This window comes from Periplaneta americana, chromosome 16, assembly GCF_040183065.1.
Source record: "Periplaneta americana isolate PAMFEO1 chromosome 16, P.americana_PAMFEO1_priV1, whole genome shotgun sequence".
Lineage (NCBI taxonomy): Eukaryota > Metazoa > Arthropoda > Insecta > Blattodea > Blattidae > Periplaneta > Periplaneta americana.
Genome location: NC_091132.1, coordinates 15,804,200 through 15,829,873, shown reverse-complemented (window position 1 = coordinate 15,829,873; position 25,674 = coordinate 15,804,200). Strand labels below are relative to the sequence as shown.

The 25,674-nt window shown below is 37.1% G+C and overlaps 2 protein-coding genes across 4 annotated transcripts in view; both read left to right on the top strand.

Annotated features, from left to right (window-relative positions):
* LOC138716166 (arylalkylamine N-acetyltransferase 1-like) overlaps positions 1–6,631 on the top strand; it is a 34,666-nt gene extending 28,035 nt beyond the window's left edge. Inside the window, exons 2-3 of one of the 2 annotated variants that reach the window (XM_069849004.1) lie at positions 3,242–3,442; positions 5,734–6,631. In XM_069849004.1, coding sequence (XP_069705105.1) covers positions 5,734–6,381 — 648 coding nt within the window. In that variant the 5' untranslated portion in view covers positions 3,242–3,442 and the 3' untranslated portion in view covers positions 6,382–6,631. The remainder of the gene's footprint in view (positions 1–3,241; positions 3,443–5,733) is intronic. The other variant, XM_069849005.1, reaches the window with a different exon arrangement.
* A 2,661-nt stretch (positions 6,632–9,292) lies between these two features.
* LOC138716168 (arylalkylamine N-acetyltransferase 1-like) lies at positions 9,293–25,458 on the top strand. Of its 2 annotated transcripts, none has more exons than XM_069849006.1 (2): positions 9,293–9,518; positions 20,241–25,458. In XM_069849006.1, exon 2 carries the CDS (start codon positions 20,241–20,243, stop codon positions 20,883–20,885), a length of 645 nt encoding a protein of 214 aa, XP_069705107.1. In that variant the 5' UTR covers positions 9,293–9,518; the 3' UTR covers positions 20,886–25,458. The 2 variants fall into 2 exon arrangements, with proteins under 2 accessions (XP_069705107.1, XP_069705108.1); XM_069849007.1 differs by lacking the exon at positions 9,293–9,518 and adding an exon at positions 14,947–15,299.
* The last annotated feature ends 216 nt before the right edge of the window (positions 25,459–25,674 follow it).

Sequence of the window (25,674 nt, the reverse complement as noted above, 5' to 3'; positions counted from 1 at the left end):
ATTTACGCATATTATATATATTATTATAATGTACCGAAGTACATATGATATTTCCATGCAGATATTCTGCGTCATCATACGATGAAAGGGTAATGGAACGGAGAAAAATTCTCTCCGGCGCCGGGATTTGAACCCGGGTTTTCAGCTCTACGTGCTGACGCTTTATCCACTAAGCCACACCGGATTCTATTAGTCACTCATAACGAGTGCACCTCAGCACATGTGTGGACTTCGGTCCTAGGTTCATAGATATCTATGACGTAGTGCAGAGGGCGGCCACTAGAGGGAACCCAAGAGTTGGAACTTAAAACTGAGACGATTCTTCCGACGCCGGGGTGGAATCCGGTGTGGCTTAGTGGATAAAGCGTCAGCACGTAGAGCTGAAAACCCGGGTTCAAATCCCGGCGCCGGAGAGAATTTTTCTCCGTTCCATTACTCTTTCATCGTATGATGACGCAGAATATCTGCATGGAAATATCATATGTACTTCGGTACATTATAATAATATATATCAACTATTACTTAAATTGTGGCTTTCTGTTAACGTACCTCCAGTAACGAAATATATTGTGCAAATCTGGCTTTCAGGTAGTAGCTCCCTGTGAAGCAGGTTTGAATAATTTCAAGGAAAAAAAAAGCGAAGGGTCCCGGGATCGATACCCGGCTCCGGAACAATTTTTCCTTGAAATTGTACATAATATTTTTCAAAAGTGACCAGAATTCAGACAATGAAAAACTGAAACAATTATCGCGGTTGCACGAAGCAGTTCGGAAGCAAATTTATTTGAAAACGATGTTCAGATTCTCGAAGAGTATATTCCTCTCCAAGTCGTCCTCCCAGCATCATAGGCCGCGACGTCTCGTGTACGTGACACCCAGTTCGCTCCATGCCGTTGTGGTCGGTTTCACTGGGTGCAGCAAACCAGAAAATTGAGTTGGCTGGAACGACTAAACACGCGCCCCACTGAATGCCAGCCTGCTAGCCAGTACAACATCCCCAGCCGGCGCGGGAGGAGCACACATCAGGCTATTGTTAATAATTCCAAAATCTGGACGAGGAAGGAACATTGGTATCTCGTTAAATTCTGACTACAAGCTGCTGTTGTATTTGTTACGTCTTCCCATTTCTAATGTAGGATATACTGCATTTATACGTTTCAGGATACTCAATAGCATGGCAGTACTACGAGAAGCACATATTCAGTTCTGTGGAATTGTAGATTTTTTTTTCAATACGACTGTATTAAAATTAAGTCCATCAATTTTGCTCGAATTCAATGACAGAGTACTTTTTAGAAATAGATTTTATTGATCGTTCAGCGCTGTAGCAATGATTGACTGTCCGACTACAACTTTCTCAGTTATATTTCAGAAACTATCAGCTGTATTTCATATTAGTCAACTGGTTTTCAGGAATTAGTCAATAGTTTTCAGAAAGTATCAATTGTATTTGATATTAGTCAATTGGTTTTCAGAAAATATCAGCTGTATTTCATATTAGTAAATTTGTTTTTAGAAAGTATCAACTGTATTTCAAATTAGTCAATTGGTTTTCATAAAGTACCAACTGTATTTCAAATTGTTCAATTGGTTTCCAGAAAGTATCAGCTGTATTTCATATTAGTCAATTGGTTTTCATAAAGTATCAACTGTATTTAAAATTAGTCAATTGGTATTCAGAAAGTATCAAATGTATTTAAAATTAGTCAATTGGTTTTCATAAAGTATCAACTGTATTTCAAATTAGTCAACTCGTTTTCAGAAAGTATCAGCTGTATTTCATATTAGTCAATTGGTTTTCAGAAAGTATCAAATGTATTTAAAATTTGTCAATTGGTTTTCATAAAATATCAACTGTATTTCATTTTAGTCAATTGGTTTTCATAGAGTATCAATTGTATTTAAAATTAATCAATTGGTTTTCAGAAAGTATTAGCTGTATTTCATATTAGTGAATTGGTTTTCAGAAAGTACCAACTGCATAACATATTAATCAATTGGTTTTCATAAAGTATCAACTGTATTTAAAATTAGTCAATTTTTTTTTCATAGAGTATCAATTGTATTTAAAATTAGTCAATTAGTTTTCAGAAAGTATCAACTATATTTAAAATTAGTCAATTGGTTTTCATAAAGGATCAACTGTATTTAAAATCAGTCAATTGATTTTCATAAAGTATCAACTGTATTTAAAATTAGTCAATTGGTTTTCATAGAGTATCAATTGTATTTAAAATTAGTCAAATGGTTTTCATAAAGTACCAACTGTATTTCAAATTAGTCAATTGGTTTTCAGAAAGTACCAACTGTATTTAAAATTAGTCAATTGGTTTTCATAGAGTATCAATTGTATTTAAAATTAGTGAAATGGTTTTCATAAAGTATCAACTGTATTTCAAATTAGTCAATTGGTTTTCAGAAAGTACCAACTGTATTTAAAATTAGTCAATTTGTTTTCAGAATGTATCAACTGTATTTCATACTAGTCAATTGGTTTTCATAAAGTATCAGCTGTATTTCATATTAGTGAATTGGTATTCATAAAGTATCAACTGTATTTCATATTAATCAATTGGTTTTCAGAAAGTACCAACTGTATTTCAGATTTATCAATTTCATTTAGGAAAATATAATTTATACTTCAGACTTATCAATTTTATGTGAGAAAGTGTCATTTATGTTTCAAAAGTTATACACGGAGCAGAAGAAGATATCAGATTATAGACGACATTAAGATAATATAGATTATAGGCGGAGACAAAGAGGAAGGCAGAAAATAGAAAAGATTTGAAGATGCTGGATTGAACTGAATGACCTGCCCTTGGTTATAAAACTATGAATGAAATGAAAGACTGCGTTGTGTAATAGAGTTTGCAAGCATTTGTAATCATTTATTTAATTTACAATTTGTTAAATCCGTTAAATTAAGCAAGACAGAAGTTTAGATGCACCTGAAACACAGAAAGAGGGAAATTTCGAGTCTCGTGGGTGAATTGCTGCTACGGGTCTCCCTCTGAATTCATCACTGATATAAAAAATTGACCATTCATCCATTAGTATTCACATATTCATTTTACACCTCACCTACTGGAATGTAGTAGCACAGAAGGTCATCAACTTCTTTGCGAATGTTCATAACAGCTTTGTAAGTCTCTGATAAGATAGGGTAGGCCTACACTTGTGCACGCTATGTATGCAAGACCTGAATGCGCCGATAAAGAAGTGTCCTTCCCACACACAGCGGCTCGGGGGAACACATGGCAGATAGTGAGTGCTTCCAGACGTGTATGCACTCGAGGGCGTAATTGCAACAAGTTCAAGGCCCAGACGAGGTTCAGGAAGCAATCCGCCAAGATTTGGCACTGTGGTGCAGTCCCGGCCATTTCATTGACGCATTACGCAGCCGTCACGCAGCTCTAGTCTCGTTACGTCACAGGAAAACGTGAGTATGGCGTCATTCAGGGTCAGTAAAAAATAAACACTCTGCTTGTAGCTTTGCTATTTTTAATTTTGTGAAGTGACTTTGGTCCTATATACAAAAGTTCCTTGGGAGTAAAAAAGGAATAATTGAAACACGTTTTCGAAAACTAGTCTTTCTTTTATAAAGTGAGTGCCAAGAAGTCTTCAAGGTAAGAAAATACAGGATGATTCAGGAGGAGTTACCGTCATTTACGGAGCTTAATTCTGAAGACATTTTGAGCAAAAAATGTCATATAAACATGGGTCCTATTCTGAATATTTTCAGAGTTACACAAATTTTAATTTGTTTGTAAAATACCTATCTTTTTTTCTTTAGTTTTAAGGGTGACAGAATATTACAGATAGAGAATGAACTATTCAGAAGTATGGGGACTCTCATATTTCCTCGCAAGAGATTTCTATTTTGATTTCATATTTATCTTTCCGTTCTTTCTTTCTTTCTTTCTTTCTTTCTTTCTTCCTTCCTTCCATCCTTCTTTCGTCCTTTCATCCTTCGTCCTTTCGTCCTTTTTTTCCTTCCTTCCCGTCTATCTTTCATCCTTTTAACCTTTCAAACTTTTGTCCTTTATTCCTTGCGTCCTGTCTTCCATCCTTCCTTCGTCCTTTCACCCTTCCGTCCCGTCTTCCTCTCGTTCCGTCTTCCTTCCATCCTTCCTTCGTTCTTTCGTCTTTTCATCCTTCCAAACTTTCGTCCTTTTTCCTTTCTTGCTGTCTTCCTTTCGTCTCGTCTCGTCTTCCTTCCATCCTTCGTTCTTTTATCCTTCCAAACTTTCGTTTTTTTCCTTCCGTCTCGTCTTCCTTCCATCCTTCCTTCGTTCTTCCGTCCTTTCATCCTTCCAAACTTTTGTACTTTTTTCCTTCCGTTCCGTCTTCCTTCCATCCTTTCTTCGTCCTTCCGTCCCGGTTTCCTTCGTCCTCTCATCCTTCCAAACTTTCGTCCTTTTTTCCTTCCGTCCCGTCTTCCTTCCATCCTTCCTTCGTCCTTTCACCCTTCCAAACTTTCGTCCTTCCTTCCCGTCTTTCTCTCGTTCCGTTTCCTTCCATCTTTCCTTTGTTCTTCCGTCCTTACATCCTTCCAAACTTTTGTACTTTTTTCCTTCCGTCCCGTCTTCCTTCCATCCTTCCTTCGTCCTTTCACCCTTCCAAACTTTCGTCCTTCCTTCCCATCTTTCTCTCGTTCCGTTTCCTTCCATCTTTCCTTTGTCCTTCCGTCCTTACATCCTTCCAAACTTTTGTACTTTTTTCCTTCCGTCCCGTCTTCCTTCCTACCTTCCTTCGTCCTTCGGTCCCGCCTTCCTTCGTCCTCTCATCCTTCCAAACTTTCGTCCTTTTTTTCTTCCGTCCCGTCTTTCATTCTTTCTTCCTCCTTTTTTCCTTCCCTCCCGTCTATCTTCAACCTTCGAAATTTTAGCCCATTTTTTCCTTCCGTCCCGTCTTCGTTCCATCCTTCCTTCGTCCTTTCATCCTTCCAAACTTTCGTCCTTCCGTCCCGTTTTCCTTTCGTCCCGTCTTTCTTCCATCCTTCCTTCGTCCTTCCAAACTTTTGTACTTTTTTCCTTCCGTTCCGTCTTCCTTCCTACCTTCCTTCGTCCTTCGGTCCCGCCTTCCTTCGTCCTCTCATCCTTCCAAACTTTCGTCCTTTTTTCATTCCCTCCCATCTTCCATCCTTTCAACTTCCCAAACTTTAGTCCTTTTTTCCTTCCGTCCCGTCTTCCATTCTTCCTTCGTCCTTTCATCCGTCCAAACTTTCGTCCTTCCGTCCCGTCTTTCTTCCATCCTTCCTTCGTTCTTCTTCCTTCCATCCTTCCTTCGTTCTTTCATCCTTTCATCCTTCCAAACTTTCGTCCTTTTTCATTCCTTCCCGTCTTCCTTTCGTCTCGTCTTCCTTCTATCCTTCCTTGATTCTTCCGTCCTTTTATCCTTTCACCCTTCCAAACAATCATTTCTTCCTTCCGTCCCTTCTTCCTTCCATCCTTCCAAACTTTCGTCCTTTTTTTCCTTCCGTCCAGTCTTCCTTCTGTCCTTACTTCGTTCTCCCGTCCTTTCAACTTTCCGTCCCATCTTCCTTCCGTCCCGTCTTCCTTTCGTTCGTTCTTTCATTCACTTCCTTTCTTTCTTTCGTTCTCCCTTTCTTTCAACTGTAATGTGTTGTCATTATATGGACCAAAACACACTCCCTGGCACAATACACTTGTGTTCAGCACCCTCTCCCTTGAATCACGTCGTGCTAATCTCGTCTGTTTTCTACCGCAGATGGAATCAGACTACGATATCGTAACTGCAACGGAAGACGACCGCGAGAGGATAGCCAGTTTTGTTTGCCAACACTTCTACCCACGCGAGCCCCTGAACCAGGACGTTGGGGCACCGCCCAACAGACCCATCAGCGCCATATACGCCCTCCAGTTCCTGGCGGACGGCCTGTCACTACTCGCTGTGTCTCGTGCAGACGGCGGCATCCTCGGAGTCTGCCTTAGCTCTAAAGAGAGAGCGGCCGAACACAGGAAGACCACGGCGATGCCGGACAACGAGGCTTATGCCAAGATATGCAACTTCGTGCGGCACGTAAAAGGGGGCGTGGACGTGTGGCAGCTGTCGGGGGCGGACCATGGCGTGTACGTGCAGACCTTGGTAGTTAGCGACGCGGCCAAGGGACGAGGGATCGGCAGGGCCCTCATGGAGACCACCCGCGACAGGGCCAGGGCTGCAGAGGTGCCGCTGATGTTCGTGGTGTGCACCAGCTTCATCAGCATCAAGATCGCGGACTCTATCGGCATGCAGAGGGTGTATTCTGTGGCCTATAAGGACTACAAGGACGAGAAAGGTGCTCCCGTCTTCACTCCACCCCCACCCCACACAGAGACAGTCGTGTTCCTGCAGAAGCTCACTCCAGACTCCTAGTTGCAGATTCGGTTTTGCCATCACAAAATACATCGCATACAAGTGTTGTATATTATGACAAGTGTTGTATTGCATGTTTCCACGTATTCACATTTTTTTTTTCTGTTCTAGTGATATTTAACTTATTTTATATTTTTGTTTTCATATTTTCCGATAATGGTATATCTATAATGTGATAAGTTGAGCTATATATAATCATAATTTTCCTTACTGAGTGTACTTAAAAATATTGTATTCATTCTATGCTTTGTACTGCACTATTTTATTACTACTATTAGTATTATTATTATTATTTTTATTATTATTATTATTATTATTTATATTATTATTATTATTATTATTATCAATAATTGTCTTATTTTTTATACTTTGTTTGTCTCATTTATTTTGACATTTTCACATTTCACATTTTATTATGCTTTTTCCTTTCTTTCTGTATGTTATATATTATGTCTGATTTCTACTTACTTGTTGTTTACATTTTATTATTATCTTATTCAGTTTTGTGTGTAAAATTGTAGCGTACTTTCAAATTTGTAGTGCTTTTGTAACGCAGTTTTACTCCTGGTTGAGTGTTAGAGAAGGCCGTATGGCCTTAACTCTGCCAGGTTAAATAAATCATTATTATTATTATTATTATTATTATTATTATTATTATTATTATTATTATTATTATTATTCCACACAATTTTATAAAAATGTATCAATTTCATGTTGTACAGTATAATTAATATCAAGTACAACCAATAGAACATAGGGAATCGACTCTATTATTCGATTAAATATTTTCATTGATTATCTTACAACAGAAATTGATCGATTAATCGATTAGATTAATGGATTAAATCCTAAAATACTAATTGTTTATAAATAAACTGTGTATACTCCGTAGTAGCACATATACAAGGTGATTCACGAGGAAAGGTAAAAAATTTAGGATGTGAATTCTGAAGTCATTCTGAGTCAAAATGTTCATATGAATATGGGTCCGTTTTCGAATGGTTACGGAGATATGGCTCTTTGATTTCACAAAAACTTCTGCGATTCCATTGTACTAACTCGCATTTAGACACAGATAACGGAAAAATTTAAAGTTTATGTTCACATATGCACACAAATCTAATATTCTAGACATTGGGGTCGATGTTGCCGTACATTTTCAAAGGTACCGCCTTCTGCTTCAATGCACTGTTGCGCTCGGGAGTGAATCGCGCTCGTCACTTGGGAGAGTTGCTCGTGGCTGTTGTTTAGGTGAATGAACTTCTCTTACTCCACATCCTATAAGATCATCGCTCACAATATCGATTGCAATGTTACGTCATTCACTGTGTTCGGTGACCTTGTCTCACGTCTCAGCATATGGGAACGTCTGATTCACACTGGGGTGAGACGTTTTGACAAGAAAATGCATCTAGCTCCGCCATCGGTCGAAAACGGACTTATATTCATATGAACTTTTTCACTCAGAATGACTTCAGAATTCACAACCTAAATTTTTACGTTTCCTCGTCAATCACTCTGTATGTAACCAATCATATTGAAAAGAATGTTCAAATTCATTCTCTAAAGCAAGAATATAACTTGGGTGACAGGTATCCCTCAAGAGACTGAATACTTACGTACTTACTGGCTTTTAAGGAACCCGGAGGTTCATTGCCGCCCTCACATAAGCCCGCCACTGGTCCCTATCCTGAGCAAGATTAATCCAGTCTCTACCATCATATCCCACCTCCCTCAAATCCATTTTAATATTATCTTCCCATCTACGTCTCGGCCTCCCCAAAGGTCTTTTTCCCTCCGGACTCCCAACTAACACTCTATATGCATTTCTGGATTCGCCCATACGTGCTACATGCCTGCCGATCTCAAACATCTGGATTTAATGTTCCTAATTTATGTCAGGTGAAGAATACAAAGCGTGCAGTTCTGCGTTGTGTAACTTTCTCCATTCTCCTGTAACTTCATCCCTCTTAGCCCCAAATATTTTCCTAAGAACCTTATTCTCAAACAACCTTTATCTCTATTCCTCTCTCAAAGCGAGAGTCCAAGTTTCACAGCCATACAGAACAACCGGTAATATAACTGTTTTATAAATTCTAACTTTCAGATTTTTTGACAGCAGACTAGGTGACAAAAGCTTCTCAACCGAATAATAACAGGCATTTCCCATATTTATTCTGCGTTTAATTTCCTCCCGAGTGTCATTTATATTTGTTACTGTTGCTCAAAGATATTTGAATTTTTCCACCTCTTCGAAGGATAAATCTCTCATTTTTATATTTCCATTTCCATTTCGTACAATATTCTGGTCACGAGACATAATCATATACTTAGTCTTTTCGGGATTTACTTCCAACCTTATCGTTTTACTTGCTTCAAGTAGAATTTCCGCGTTTTCGCTAATTGTTTGTGGATTTTCTCCTAACATATTCACGTCATCTGCATAGACAAGAAGCTGATGTAACCAGTTCAATTCCAAACCCTCTGTGTTATTCTGAACTTTCCTTATGGCATATTCTAGAGCGAAGTTAAAAAGTAAAGATGATAGTGCATCTCCTTGCTTTAGCCCGCAGTGAATTGGAAAAGCATCAGATAGAAACTGCGCTATATGGACTCTGCTGTAAGTTTCACTAAGACACATTTTAATTAATCGAGACTGAATACATTACGAAAAAATATGCGAATACTAAAGGGTTAAAATATAATGTAGAGACAATTTCCTCAAAATTCGATCGAAATCATCCTACTCTACCCTACTCCCTTCACACCTGAAGTGCTGGAATTTAGTAAAGTAGGTCATCCAAAAACTTCTTTGCGACTGATCGCTAGTAAAGGGTTTTTCCGTCACTGATAAGATATGGCACACTGTGCTCACTGCATTTACGTCTCTGATAAAGAGGCGTCCGCCCCCACACTCTTGGCTGGGCGAACACATGGCACGTAGTTGAGAGCTTCATTCCCGGCGCGTACGCACTCGAGAACATTCACAAATAAACAGCGGCGGCCGTAATTACAAGAAGTTCAAGGCCCAGACAAGGTTCAGGAAGCGATCCTCTAGGAGTTGGCACCGTGGTGCAGTCGTGGCCATTTCATTAACGCATTACGCACCCATCACGCCCGTTACGACACAGGAAAACGTAAGTACAGAGCAGTGCGTGTGAAAGTGATCTCGTGTTGCGAGAATCGTTGTACTAGGCAAGTAAAAAGTAAAAACACTGCTTGTAGCTTTCCTACTTTCAATGTCATGAAGAAACTATATATACGCCTACAAAAGTTATTCATTCATTCATACTTTTCTACCCAAAGACAGGTCTTTCATTGCAAACCATGCATTCTCCAATCTTTCCTATTTTCTGCCTTCCTCTTAAGGCTGGTTCACAATAAACCGGAAACGAGAATCGGAACGAAAACGAAAACGGTAAAATTGTTAAAATGTATACATTTAAATGTGAGCATTCACAATTAACGAAAAGCTTGCCGGAGCCCGGGATCGGGAACGGAGAGTTGGCCAAGTTTCAACTTTGGCGTTCTCGTTTCCGATCACAGCCCACTAGATTCATTCTATTGCCATCTAAAAGCTATTTTGTCGCCATATATTTTGTAGCAAGAAGACCGTGACATAACCTATGCATTATTTTGTTCTATGCTGTGCATCATGGAGCAAGTTTTATTTGATGAGATTCTAATATTGAGTGTTGAGGAAAATCCTCACTTTTACGATAAGCGGCGCGCCTCGTATAAAGATGAGAAAATGAAGGAGAATACGTGGCTTTCAATAGCTGCATCTTTGAACACCGATCGGAAGCGAATCATATTTTATTACTGTATTGGTTGTATTACACACTACATATTCACGCTTCAATTCAATAACTACTGTTGTGTTCATTTTTGTTCTATTACAAATGTTCCTTCTCTAATTATTTTACGTTATGGTAGACTTAAAATAGGTTGTGAAATGTTTCAGTTGAAATTTCGAAGTTGTTTAACCTGTGTTTATGTTGGCTGCCTTATACTCATGAGACAACGCCATTGGTCAATTATATACAAATAACATCAGAATGCGTAATATCGACTTTACATATCGTTATTGACATACATATCGATATGCATAGTAGTCTACGTTCTCGGTTTATTGTGAATCAAAAATTTTCATATTCACGTCCTCTGCTTGTCGTTTTCATTCTGGTTCTTGTTCCCGGTTTATTGTGAACCAGCCTTTAGTCTCCGTGTAGATTAATATTGTTTATTAATATTGTCTATCATGTGATATCGTCTTCTGCATCGAACTTTTCTCCCATTCACCATTCCTCCCAATGCATCCTTCAGTAGTCAATTTTTTCTTTGGTGGTTACCCAGCACAGCTTCATTTCTTATTTCATCTGTCCATTTCACACGCTCCATTCTTCTCCATAAAGAAATAATAAAATTTAAACATGCTTCCAAAAATTATGTTTTTACATTTCGACAGCCCATATCAAAAAGGAAACAACTCGGGTAGCTCAGTTGGTACGTTTAACCAAAGGTCTCGGGTTCGATACCCGGCACCGGAACAATTTTTCCCTCGAAATTATTCAAACCAACTTTACAGGGAGTTACACCTGAAAGCTTGATTTGCATAATACACGTCACTGTTCGTTAACAGAAAACCACAATTTAAGTCACACAGAGTTAGTGTGCACTCAATGTTGGTTGCTTGACGGTTGTCAGCCCACTTTGAGGTCTGTAGACATTGAGGGAAAAGTTGGATCGGTGTCTGGTAGAGTTCCCGGGTAGCTCAGTTGGTACGTTTAACCAAAGGTCCCGGGTTCGATACCCGGCCCGGAACAATTTTTCCCTCGAAATTATTCAACTCAAAATTTAAAGTTTTGCGAAAATTGCATTTTAAAGCTTCATGTTGCTGTGAAAAATGAATGGATCCTTGAAATTACTCCAAATCATGTTAATGATGTTTTATATATAAAATAAGTTTTCAAATTAGAGTATGTTAATTGGATTTTTCACCATTTAGAAAACATCTCCCAACATAAAGATGAAATGTAGTAATTATAGTAAGTAAAGAAGCAAGACATCGATATTGTTAATAGTGTATTATTATTATTATTATTATTATTATTATTATTATTATTATTATTATTATTATTATTATTATTATTATTATTATTGTAAGTGGCATTGTGATTTTTCCCTCTTTGATGGTATCTGGTATTAGTTGGCAACACTGAAGAGACGGCCAAATTAACCTTTTAGGAACTGCTTTTACGTTATCCTTACTATGGGTCCTATCGGCTTCTGTTTTTATGTGATTCGTATTTGATTCTAACAACATTAATATGTACTATGTTTACTTTTATTTTATGAGCTAAATTTTTATATAACTACCTCTTTTGATCTCATTATGTACCTAAATTCTATCAGTATGTAATTACTTAATTCCGATTCAGTTTTATGTTCAACTATGTAAGCAAGTTTTAATCATGGTTGAGTGTAAGAGAAGGCCTTACGGCCTTAACTCTGCCAGGTTAAATAAAGCCATTATTATTATTATTATTATTATTATTATTATTATTATTATTATTATTATTATTATAAAATTAATATTTTCTGAGAAATGAGCAAATGTTTGTCACCACTATAGGAACAGCATATCTTCCACTGTGAGCTCTTTGGCAAGAAACAAATGAGGAAACAGAATGAGGCCGTTTGTCACTATGTATTGCACAGCATATCTTTGTTTGTGTTTGTATCAAGAGGCCGCTTAAGCAGACGATAGTACGTTAGAGTTTCGTAATCGTACTATTAAACGTAAACTGATTCCACACTGCAGTAATTGAGAACCTAACATTCTAAATGTGCTAAGTGCCAAAAACAACTTTCTGAGATATTGATGAAAAACACACTGCGAAATGCATGTTGAGATACCTACAACACCGTCTATTGGCGCACGAATGAGTCACTTACAGCTGAGCTACGACAAGGACAGTTTAGTATGAATTCATATCATCCGATCATGGCCACAACACAAGAATATAGGGGAGAGTCGGGTAGTATCGGACATCGGGTAATATCGGACAGTGAGTTTCTTTCATCTACCACACGATGATAGTACCTGATTGACATGGTTACGTTTCTGTGATGTCGCATAGAGAAACGTAACCATGTCATTCAGGTACTACCATATGGTGGTAGATGAAAGAAACGCACTGTCCGATATTACCCGATGTCCGATACTACCCGATTCTCCCCTACAATATTTCGCTCCCCCTTATTGAACCCAAATGTAACACTGAAGCAGGTCTAAGGCACAGTTCTAATTACGGTCCAAGATATATATTGATTTTATAAAGAGGAATCCTAAACTAAAATTATTAAACAATACATTATTCAAAAAACAAATGCTTGAACTGTTTTTAAAATTATGATCATTAAGGGCCGTATTCATAGACATTTTTAGCGCGGGTTTCCGGTGGATGATCAGCGTTTTTCGTATTCATAAACCAATGGATAGCCGGGGCTAGCTTAGTACTCTCGTAGCGCGTGCTGCGAAAGGTCTATGAATAGCACCCGTAAATTCTTATTCTTTATTTATTTTTTTTTCTGTCACCTTAACAATGTTGTATTCTTAACTTAGTATGTTTATGTGTACTGTAGGCTATGGTACCGTTGGTTTGTTTGTTTTTCTTTTTATACTTATTCTTTTTAAACCTTATGTGTAATTACATTTAACAGTTTCATCAGAGTTGTGATTATTATTATTATTATTATTATTATTATTATTATTATTATTATTATTATTATTAGCCTATCAATTCATTTATTTTTTTTCTTTTATCCAGTTTTCATTCTTGGTCACACCCAACCTCAAGCATCTTGCTTTTTCGGGTGTGACCCTGTTACATTGTATTTATACAATAAATTGTAATATGTAGGCTATTTTACTATGAGACTGGTAATCAATTTCGAATTTTGAAGAATGTTCATATACGAATATTACAATAATACTGTAAAATATTTATTATTGTATTTAATTTTTGCTTGCAATAAAATCTTTGTAATCTTAAAAATATTCTCATATGGATATTCCTCCCTTATAGTGAATAAAATGAAATTGGACATATTGGTACTTAGCACATTTAGAATTTTAGGTCTTCAATTATTGCTGTACCAGTCGGGTAAATTAGTTTCGTATCTATTGAATCGGACCTTGTTTCGTTGTAACAGAATATGGGTTCTAAAAGTTAATATCTTCTGAGAAATGCGCTAAATGTTTACCATCACTATAGGAGCAGCATATCTTCTACTGTGAGCTCTTCGGAAAGAAACGAAATACTGTACGTAGAGCCAAAGAGTTCACAGTGGAAGATATGCTACTCTTACTGTGATAATAAACATTTGCTCATTTCTCAGAAAATATTAATTTTAGGAACCATATTTATAGGACTTTCATTTCTTGTTTTAATGCATACTACCTCTCTCTAAACATTGGAACCTTTTCAGAACACCCTGTGTAGTACTAAAAATCCCGAATTCGACCTTTCATTGCAAAAAAATCTTATTTATTTATTTATTTATTTATTTAACCTGGTAGAGATAAGGCCATCAGGTCTTCTCTTCCCCTCTACCAGGGGATTACAACTACAATATTAAGAATACAATTACAATTATAATTACAATTAATATCAAATTTACAAATACAATAAAAATCAAAGTACTAAAAGATTAACTGATTAATAAAAGCTAGACAGTTTATTGTAAAAGTTAAGAAGAGAGAAGCATTTCTTTTATTGATTAAGTAAAAATTAAACCTATTCTACGCAGTAAGAAAATGCTTAATAAGCTTGCTTTTGAACGCTACTAAATTCCGACAGTCTCTGATGTCACTGGGTAGGGTATTCCACAAGCGCGAGAGCGAGATTGTGTATGATGATGAATACGATGATGTCTTATGTGTTGGTATGGCTAGTATGCAGCTATTTTGCGTGCGTGCGAAGAGATTATGATATGATGACAGGTAACTGAAACGGGAGGCAAGGTAGGTAGGTGTAGAAGTGTGAAGGACTTGGAAAAGTAGAACAAGAGAATGACAATTTCTACGTTCGTTAAGCCGTAGCCAGTTTAGAGTTTGGAAGGATGGGGTAATGTGGTCAGCGCGACGGACATCGCAGACGAAGCGAACACAAGAATTACGAACACGTTGTAATTTTTGCGACTGGTTGACATTGAGGTCAGTCAGTAGAAAATCACAATAATCGAAGTGGGGCATTACTAGTGTTTCCATTAGTATTTTCTTCTGCTTTGTATGAGTTTTTCATATATAAATGCTGTCTTTAACTACGTGTTTTTAAGTCTAATTATTTCTAAGAAATAACTTGAAGTTTTCTTGAAATGTGATTATGTACTTAAAGGAAAAGAGTATCTTTGATCAGTTATGAATTCAAAGTTATCCACCGTCAATATGTATTAAAACTGCTTTCTTAAAGTTCAGTTATATGTTGCAAAAACGGAAGTGCTTCAGATAAGCGTTTCCCCGGATGTTTTTTGGTCTGCCAAATCAATGACAGTCCTACTTCACAGTGTGCTGCCAGATTTCATAGAAAGTGCTTCACTAGAGCGAATTATGTAGTGTTACTAGTGCTACGACTTCTCTTCGTACATGTGAATAAACAGTGTGATTGGCAGTACTGTTCAAGAAGCTTGAACACACAATGCATTACTCATTTACGTGACAAGCCATTCATCACCATAGTAACATTATCCGAAGGCTGAATCGCGATAAAATAAAAAAAAAAAAAAGAGAATCGTTTCCGCTATCTTCATTGCATGTGTATGTTTCTGTAAGACCTATACAACTTCCATATGCACGAACACATTTAGACCAGACTTTGTACATACATAATACTACAAAGGGACATCGCAACAATGTAAGTACAATTCCTTATATACAAAGAGTTGAACTAGCAAAATTCATTACATTTGGTGAAGCCTTCTGTTTCTTAGAAATGCGATATTTTCTTTGATTTCCATTCTCTCCAGATAAATTATTGTGAGAAATTCTTTCAACTTGAGTGCTATTATAGTTGCGTATTTTCTCGCTTTCACTTTCACATGGCATGTCATCTAGCTGGTCAATTAATATTCATGATTACTACATGTGTACATGAACAATGTATGGCACATGTAACGTCAGTGTAGGGCTAGGTCTACGTGGACAATTTTGAATTTTAAACCAAATTCAGATGCAAATTAATTAATGTACAGGGACCTTGAGAAATTTTGAAGTACCAAGATAATGTACAGAAATATATCAAATTAATTTGTTTAGTATTTAAGGGGATTGTACGAAATGGAACTATAAAAGTTGGAGATTTATCCTTCGAAGAGGTGGAAAAATTCAACTATCTTGGAGCAACAGTAACAAATATAAATGACACTCGGGAGGAAATTAAACGCAGAATAAATATGGGAAATGCCTGTTGTTAGTCGGTTGAGAAGCTTTTGTCATCTAGTCTGCTGTCAAAAAATCTGAAAGTTACAATTTATAAAACAGTTATATTCTGTATGGCTGTGAAACTTGGACTCTCACTTTGAGAGAGGAACAGAGATTGAGGATTTTTGAGAATAAGGTTCTTAGGAAAATATTTGGGGCTAAGAGGGATGAAGTTACAGGACAATGGAGAGAGTTACACAACGCAGAGCTGCACGTATTGTATTCTTCACCTGACATAATGAGGAACATTAAATCCAGACGTTTGATATGGGCAGGGCATGTAGCACGTATGGGCGAATCCAGAAATGCATATAGAGTGTTAGTTGGGTGGCCAGAGGGGAAAAGACCTTTGGGGAGGCTGAGACGTAGATGGGAAGATAATATTAAAATGGATTTGAGTGAGGTGGGATATGATGGTAGAGACTGGATTAATCTTGGTCAGGATAGGGACCAATGGCGGGCTTATGTGAGGGCGGCAATGAACCTCCGGGTTCCTTAAAAGCCAGTAAGTAAGTATTTAAGGGGAAGCTTATGTGATTTCTAACTTCTAATACAATTTTCATCCAAATTTTATGAATATTAAACTACATAAACATACCTACAATACTATCATCTGTACAACATATCGTGCCATTAAAACCAATAGTTTTTAAATTATATTTTTAAATACATTTTTATTGATGTCACTAAAAAGGCTCCTTGCGCGACAAAGTTTTCAAAAATTTTAGTTAATATTTACTCAAAAGCTTGGAAATAATCATGGGAATAAAAATGATTTAGTTTTTTGAGTTCAGCCTAAATAGAGTGTCACAATATATTTCTTTTAATTTCTTGAATTTACCATTACAGAATATTTTAATCTAAGTGCAATATGAATATACCCCGAAGGAAGTTAATATTAATATTTAATACAAATATTGTGTGTTGTAGTTGGTTTGTGTTGATGTAACTGATTTTAGACTCTTTATTAATGTTTGTGATATTGGTGATTAAGGCGGTGATGAATCATGGTATGTAAATTTCCAATCCCGCATTTGCCTTGTGACTGAGGAAAACCACGAAAAAACCCAGTCAGATTGGCCGACCACGGGGTTTGAACCCGAAACCTTCCGAATGCGAATCTCAAACATTATCGTCCGACCCAATTCATTCTGCTAAATCATTATTTTTTGTTTGGGTGTTAGTAAGATTTTTGTAACGAAGTTATTTATGTGAAGAAAATACTTTTATGAACAACATGAGCGTGTTCATTCAAATAACATTTAATTAACTGATTTCTGAAAGTCTTTAGAACTCATAACACCTCATCTTTAGCCAAAATGTACCCATGCACAGTTGCTAAATAACCGTTTCTCTAAGACAATGTTATTTTATTGTTTTGAAGATTTTTCTTACAGGTAAGTGGTATAAAATTGTGTTGTGAAGGCGGTGATGACGTCACTAGTAAGGTTTATCTTGTCTCAGTAGCAATAAACAGCGTATTCCGAATCTCACTGGACCGGTGGCATCAATGACGTCACGTTGCAGCGAAATAAGGAACAAAACTGCTGGAAAGATCGATGGCTGTCATGGCGACTGTACAAGTTGTTGTCTGAGCTACGCTAGCAAAATTTTGCGAAATTTTCGTACTCCCATCTCGTTCAAAGAAAAGAGATCATAAACAATTTATTTCTTGAACCGGTAGTAATAACTGGTCCGTTGACATGTTCGCTCATAAGCCATTAACATATTGTTTTTACGTTGTGCTCATTACAAACAATACAGCAGAACTAAAGCAGAACACACCGCCATGACACAACAGTGCACGATGTTTAGTATTAGTATTTAGTATTAGTATTTATTTATTTAACCTGGTAGAGATAAGGCCGTCAGGCCTTCTCTGCCCCTCTACCAGGAGATTCCAACTACAATATCAACAATAAAATTACAATTAAGTTAGTATTCGTCTGCTAATTCCCGCCCTACACAAGAACCAATCAGATTCACTGATGGCGGCTGATGGAGACTGCCACCACCTCTGCAAGTTGATGGCACCAGTGCGACATCGGTGGAGCATCAATGACGTCATCGGTGGAATTCGGAACACGGTGATGCCATCGGATTGCTCACCGGTGAGATTCGGAATACGCTCAAAACCAAGTCCCTTCAAATGAATGGTGGAGATTATAGGAGGGTTGTAAATTTTCAGGATTCCTTTCAAAATCTGTTATTGTACAGACTGCCGGAACTCAGTTTCTTGAAAGACAAGCTCAGTGACGGAACTACACAGTACGAAGAGGGATATTTTGTTATTTTATTTTGCGCTACAGAATGTATCAACTAGTCCCTTCCACCACTGGATGGATGGACGGCACCGCTCCATTCCCTCATCGCCATAACAATATAGACGAAGTAAGACATATCTCCTTTCTCTCTCTTTTCACAGTGAGACACGATACGTCACACAGCCTTTAGGTAACCTTTTCTGGCTTGTTTTAATGCTAGGATTGCATAATATTAGCAACTCCGAAGAAATTTTCGTGAATAAGAAAATTCTGATACCTTAATAACCAATTATGAGTCAATATATCAAGATGTTATATAAAGAATGTGCGTCATAATTACATGATAATGATTATGTAATGTGTAATATTATTTTATCAGAACAAGATATCTTGAGATTCTTGAAGTACACCACGATTGTATACTTAATAAACCAAATTACATAGGTCTACTGTACTAGTTTGATTCAGAAATTGTTAGACTTTGTACCTTAAGTATTGTGAAGTTCCAGGGAAAGAGATGTTTTACATGATAGCCTAAAAAAGTGTTTTGGGTTTACGCTCTGCCTATGCACAGCGACTACTGCTGAACTATTGCTGAAATATTCAGAATGATTACGTATTTAGAAACTATCACGAATTGAATTACTATGAACTTAGCCAGGCCTAATTCTACACCCAAAGAAAGTAAGCTATTTCCTATAACGACAACGTACCACTCTGCAATAAGTCTACATAAAATATATATCAACGTGGGCAATTGCACACTCACCAAACAGCTTGCTTTCTTTCGGCCTTTATTCCTACCGTCTTCTATTTCCCTCGTCCCCTATTCCTTTCGTAATTTATTCTTTTCGCCCTTTATTTCATCCGACCTTTATTTCTTCCGTCCTTAATCCCTTTGTCCTTTATTCTTACCGTCCATCCTTTACTCATTCTATCCTTCACCCTTCTTTCATTTATTCCTTCCGCCCTTTATTTCTTCAACCATTTATTTCTTGTATCCTTTATTCTTTCCACCTTTTATTACTTATGTCCTTCATTTGTTCAACCATTTATTTATTTAATCATTTATTCCTTCCGTCATTTATTCCTTCCGCCCTTTATTTCTTCAACCATTTATTTCTTGTATTCTTTATTCTTTCCACCTTTTATTACTTATGTCCTTCATTTCTTCAACCATTTATTTATTTAATCATTTATTCCTTCCGTCATTTATTCCTTCCTCCCTTTATTTCTTCAACCATTTATTTCTTGTATCCTTTATTCTTTCCACTTTTTATTACTTATGTCCTTCATTTCTTCAACCATTTATTTATTTAATCATTTATTCCTTCCGTCATTTATTCCTTCCTCCCTTTATTTCTTCAACCATTTATTTCTTGTATCCTTTATTCTTTCCACCTTTTATTACTTATGTCCTTCATTTCTTCAACCATTTATTTATTTAATCATTTATTCCTTCCGTCATTTATTCCTTCCGCCCTTTATTTCTTCAGTCATATATTCCTTCCTGTCGCCCTGAGTGGCACAGTTGGTATAGCGCTGCTCTTCTGTGCCCGAGGTTGCGGTTTCGATCCCGGTCTAGATCGATGGCATTTAAGTGTGCTTAAATGCGACAGGCTCATGTCACTAGATTTAGTGGTACGTATGTAAAAGAACTCCTGCGGGACAAAATTCCGGCACACCGGCGACGCTGATATGACCTCGGCAGTTGCGAGCATCGTTAAATAAAACATAATTCAATATTCCTTGCTTTATTTCTTCCGTCATATATTCCTTCCATCCTTTATTTCTCCTATTCTTTATTTCTTATGTCCTTTATTGTTCCCATTCTTTTTTTCATTCGTCCTTTATTCCTTCAGCTCTTTATTCCTTTCGTCCTTTGTTCTTTATGTGCTTTATTCATTTCTCTTTCTTTCCTTCTTCCAGTACGTTCTTTATTTGTTTATTTATTCCTTCCTTCCTTCCTTTCTTTCTTCCTTCCTTTCTTTCTTCCTTTCTTTCTTTTCTTTCTTTTTTTCTATCAACTGTAATGTGTTATTACATGGCTCAAAAATACTGCCCTCTCCCTTGAACCACGCCGTGCTAATCTCGTCTGTTTTCTTCCGCAGATGGCGCCAGACTACGATATCGTAACTGCAACGGAAGACGACCGCGAGAGGATAGCCAGCTTCATGCGTCAGCACTTCTTCGCACGAGAGCCGCTGAACCAGGGCGTTGGGGCGTCGCCCGACAGGCCCGCCAGCGCGATGTACTCCCTGCAGTTCCTGTCGGACGGCGTCTCCCTGCTCGCCGTGTCTCGGGCGGACGGCAGCATCCTCGGAGCCTGCCTGAACGGCAAGGAGACAGCTGGCGAACACAGGAAGACCACGATGCCGGCCAACGAGGCCTACGCCAAGATATACAAGTTCATGCGGCACGTAGAGGCGTCCGTGGACGTGTGGCAGCTGTCGGGGACGGACCACGGCGTGTACGTGCAGATGCTGGCCGTCAGTGACGAGGCCAAGGGACGAGGGATCGGCAGGGCTCTCATGGAGACCGTCCGCGACAGAGCCAGGGCCGCGGGGATGCAGCTCCTGTACTTGGTGTGTACCAGCTTCTTCAGCGCCAAGATCGCGAGTGCCATGGGCATGCAGAGAGTGTATTCTGTGGCTTATGAGGACTACAAGGACGAGAAGGGAGTCCCTGTATTCACTCCTCCTCCGCCCCACACAGAGACAGTCGTGTTCCTGCAAAAGCTCACTCCGGACTCCTAGCTGCGTATCGACGTCTCTTTCAAAGATTCCCGTTACTTTGATTCCTTCGTTCAGTAGGCATAAGCCTACTTGTATTCAAGTTTGGTTAAGCTGCAAGTAACATAACTGCAGTGTTGTCAGACTGTGTGGAATTCCACAAAATGTGTAGAATTTTTATTCCTCTGTGTAATGTTGTGTGGAATGATTACCTGTGTGAATTTTGTGTGTAATTTTCACAGCTACGTTCCCTAAATTATTTTTAGTTAATTAAAAAATAAATGTGCATACCAGTAAGAGTTACAACGGAGCTGAAATATTTTGGTACAGTTAAAAAGAATATACACATATAGGCCTATTATCAAATAGTACCTAAATTTAACATTAATTCTAATTATAATTGTAATCTATTTTCGTATCACATTTGATTTCTTTCGCTTCCTATGTTAACAATAATTTATAAAATATTAAATTCATAATACTAAATACAAAAATTTATAGTACTCGGGAAAGGTACCTAAAACGCTCATTGCATTTCCGCGTTGTATAGCAATGCTTAAGCGTTGACGCAAATAAGTAGTGCAATGGCGACCACAAGTAATGGAGATCAAAATTTGGCCGATTTGAGATACCAAAACTTTAGCGTTATGACTCCAAGGACCGAAGGTCTCTACAGCAAAGGGGATAAAGATATAATTGTCTAAAATTGTGCATATAAAAATAGCGGTATATGTGATGTAGAGTAAGCGTATGTGAATTTTCTAAACCGCACTTAATCTGTAGGGTTAGCTTGGATTTTGTCGTTCCGTTTGAAGGTTTTTGACCCTCTTTATAGAATTCCTCCAGGGCTTTCAAAACCGCCCAAGGACTCGGACAGCTGACTCTCAATGAATTTGAGATGTTATTAATAGATTTTTCTTTAAAATAAATTTGCCACCCACCGTAGCTCCCCAATTTTTTGGATCACGTCTGGGTGGACCCTATTCCAGGCCCTGTATACAGTCGAACTTCCGTTCAATTAAACCGGTATATGACAAACCCTTCTACAACGATAAATGTTATCAGGGTCCCGGAGTATTTTTTTTATATTGTGCAAATCTGGCTTTCAGGTAGTAGCTCCCTGTAAAGCAGGTTTGAATAATTCCAAGGAAAAATTGTTCCGGGGCCGGGTATCGACTCCGGGACCCTTCGCATAGCGCACGAATGCTCTTCCGACTGAGCTACCCCAGAAACTATACACGACAACGTCACAATTTTTCCTTTATATCCACACAACTCAAATGGGCTGACAAGACGCCAGAACCCAACTTTGAGTGCACACAATTCTGTGTGACTTAAATTGTGGATCCCTGTTAACGTACCTCCAGTAACAAATATATTATACAAATCTGGCTTTAAGGTAGTAGCCGGGTATCGATACCCGGCCCCTTAACAATTTTTCCTTGAAATTATTCAAACCTGCTTTACAGGGAGCTTCTACCTAAAAGCCAGATTTGCAAAATGCATTCGTTACTGGAGATACGTTAACAGGAAGCCACAATTTAAGACACACAGAATTTGTGTGCACTCAAATATTTTTTATATTTTTATTATGGTTTCATTCATTATTACAAGGATGGTCAAATTTTGGAGAAAAGTCAGGAAACGATAAAAAAAAAATAAATTACAGTAATTCTTTTTCTAATTTACTTGGTTTTCATGTTCAGTATTTCACTTTTCACTTTTATTATTAGAGGAGAAGGTGGAAATATGGGCTAGGAGTGGTAATATGGGCTACCTCGTTTTTTACTTTATATGGTGATGTTACCTAGCGAAAAAGCTCTAAAACTGCATCTCGTGTCCATCAGTCTGCGTGCACAAAGACAGAAACCAGTTGCCTTTGTGGTGTGGATGTGCTGTGTTCTTTGTGTTTTTCATCAATTTTAAAGTTTTTGCAGCTATGTAGTTTCAATTTTATTGAAAGAAATATATTTCGTGTTTAGAAATCACGCTTGATGTGTTCCACTGGTTAAGAATAGCTCTATCACATGGCATAAGAGTAATATTTATTTAGAACAACAATTGCCATACATAATCTAAGAAACATTCATGAGTCGATGCTGCTAATATGGGCTACCGCTATGTGTCAAATATGGGATAGGTAGCCCATATTACCAGCACATTAACACGTCCAGTATTTTCACTATCGTGATTTGCGTTATTTGTTACAGAATGTTGCCATTTATGTGACACAGGTTTCCTGCTTATGTTTCTTTGTTTTTTTTTTTTTTTCAATTTTATTTTCAAATTTTTGTGGTAGCCCATATTTAGACCCTACTATCTATAGAGGACCAGTTCGTCTTTCTTTGAAAAAGCAATTATATGCAAATATCTATTGCAACTATTGACCTTTAAGATTGGATAAATTGTATATGAATAATCACTCTGTATGTCAATAAAGATTTCCAAGCAATTTGCCGCACCATTTTCCATTATTATGAGGAAAACAAAATGGTAGCCCATATTTCCACCTTTTCCTCTAATATTAGAGGACCAAAATATTAAATTTTACGTAAACTTTTCACTTTGTATCACACTCTAAATATGTTATCCCGTTATTTAGTCTATCTTCTTTCACACTTCTGTTGACCGATCTTGGCATTCTGTGCCAGTGTATACCATGTGTGCCACGGTTAGGGTTTTAATCATAAAATCTGAATTAGTAAACATGCTAACAGCGCCAGGCGACTAGAACAATAATTACTGCAGGTAGAATATCTAAGTGCTCCACGTTACCGTAGTTTTAATTAGGTGTGAGTGTGGTAAATTTTTACCCTACTTTTTTGGATTTCCATTTCTACAAATAGAAGACGTTGATGACTATTTTGATGGCTAACAAACCAGAAGGAGTCATAATGGGTTCCTCTTTTGCGATTACATTTTCCAGAACCATATTTATCCAGACGCAAAGTTTCTCCTCTCCAGGTGGTGGGCATATGTAATCATTCAATTAATTTAATTATTTATATAATTATTTTGCTAACAATTATAACATAAAATATAATATAAGCAGATAAAACTTTAGCTCACCACTGAAAGAGTAGAACTCGTGCTGAGGGGCAGATTCCTGAATTTAAATTAAGAAGTATATAATAAAATTTGTCTTATGTCTACTACACAATCAGAATACATAAATTTAAATTTACAATTTTTCATTATTTATAAAAATCCATTACTTACTTACAAATGGCTTTTAAGAAACCCGAAGGTTCATTGCCGCGCTCACATAAGCCCGCCATTCGTCCCTATCCTGTCCAAGGTTAATCCAGTCTCTATCATCATATCTCACCTCCCTCAAATCCATTTCAATATTATCCTCCCATCTACGTCTCAGCCTCCTCAAAGATATTTTTCTCTCCGGCCTCCCAACTAACACTCTATATGCATTTCTGGATTCGCCCATACGTGCTACATGCCCTGCCCATCTCAAACGTCTGGATTTAATGTTCCTAATTATGTCAGGTGAAGAATACAATACGTGCAGTTCTGCGTTGTGTAACTTTCTCCATTCTCCTGCAACGTCATCCCTCTTAGCCCCAAATATTTTCCTAAGCACCTTATTCTCAAAGACCCTTAATCTCTGTTCCTCTCTCAAAATGAGAGTCGATGTTTCACAACCATACAGAACAACCGGTAATATAACTTTTATCAATTCTAACTTTCAGATTTTTTGACACAGACTAGATGACAAAAGCTTCTCAACCGAATAATAACACGCATTTCCCATATTTATTCTGCGTTTAATTTCCTCCTGAGTGTCATTCATATTTGTTACTGTTGCTCCCAGGTATTTGAATTTTTCCACCTCTTCGAAAGATATTATAAAATCCATATATAACTTTTTAAATTTAATGCTAGAACTATGTAGAATTGACAAGTTTAGGATATTTAAATATAAAATTGTTATATATTCTTGGGTCTAAATTACAACTATGATTAAATACTGTAACAATGTTGCATTTTGGTTCAAACAACCTTAAAGAATTCATACCTTTTGTTTCATAACTATGAGAATACAATTCAAAATTATTTCGATTTTTATTTATGGATTTTATTAATACAATAATATAATAAATTTGTCTGATTTTAAGAACATTAATGTCTAAAAACAATTTTTAGATGGAAAATTAATGGGGTTACGAAGACATATTTTAATTATTTTCTTCTGTAATAAATAAATTGGATTCAATTGGTTTTAAATAAGCTAGACCATCCTATAATTCCATACATAATTACCGATTGAAATAAAGTTAAGTACATTGTGCGTAATAAACTTATTGACAAGTAATTCCTCAATAAAACAAAATAATATATTACTTTACGTAATTTATTACAAAGATAATAATTAATGTATTGGTTACATTTTAAATTATTGTCGAAAATTATGCCTAAATAAAGACAGAAATGGGGTTATTTTTAAAGTGATAGTCGGAGAAGAAAAATCTGCTCCCATTGGCGATGCTAGCTTTTGGCGAGCTACTAAAATGGCTGAAATGTAGTCCAGACGATCAGTAAGTCGATAATCAAATGGTGATTAAATATTATTTCACAGTAACTATGCAATGTTTTTATACTTGTTTCTATTATATTCTCTTTCAGAATATAACTTTGGTCAGAATTTCAATATCTCAATACAACAACCATCCTGATAAAACAATATAATTTTTCTAGTTCCCAGAAAACTGTCGAAAAATTTGTTGGGTAGTGTCGGGAAACCAACTTGCGATCTCTTGGATCATAATCGGGAAAGCTAATCACTACAATTCTTTACAAA

Coding starts and splice junctions, on each gene's coding strand:
- LOC138716168 (XM_069849006.1), top strand. CDS start 20,241: ATGGCGCCAGACTACGATATCGTAACTGCAACGGAAGACGACCGCGAG.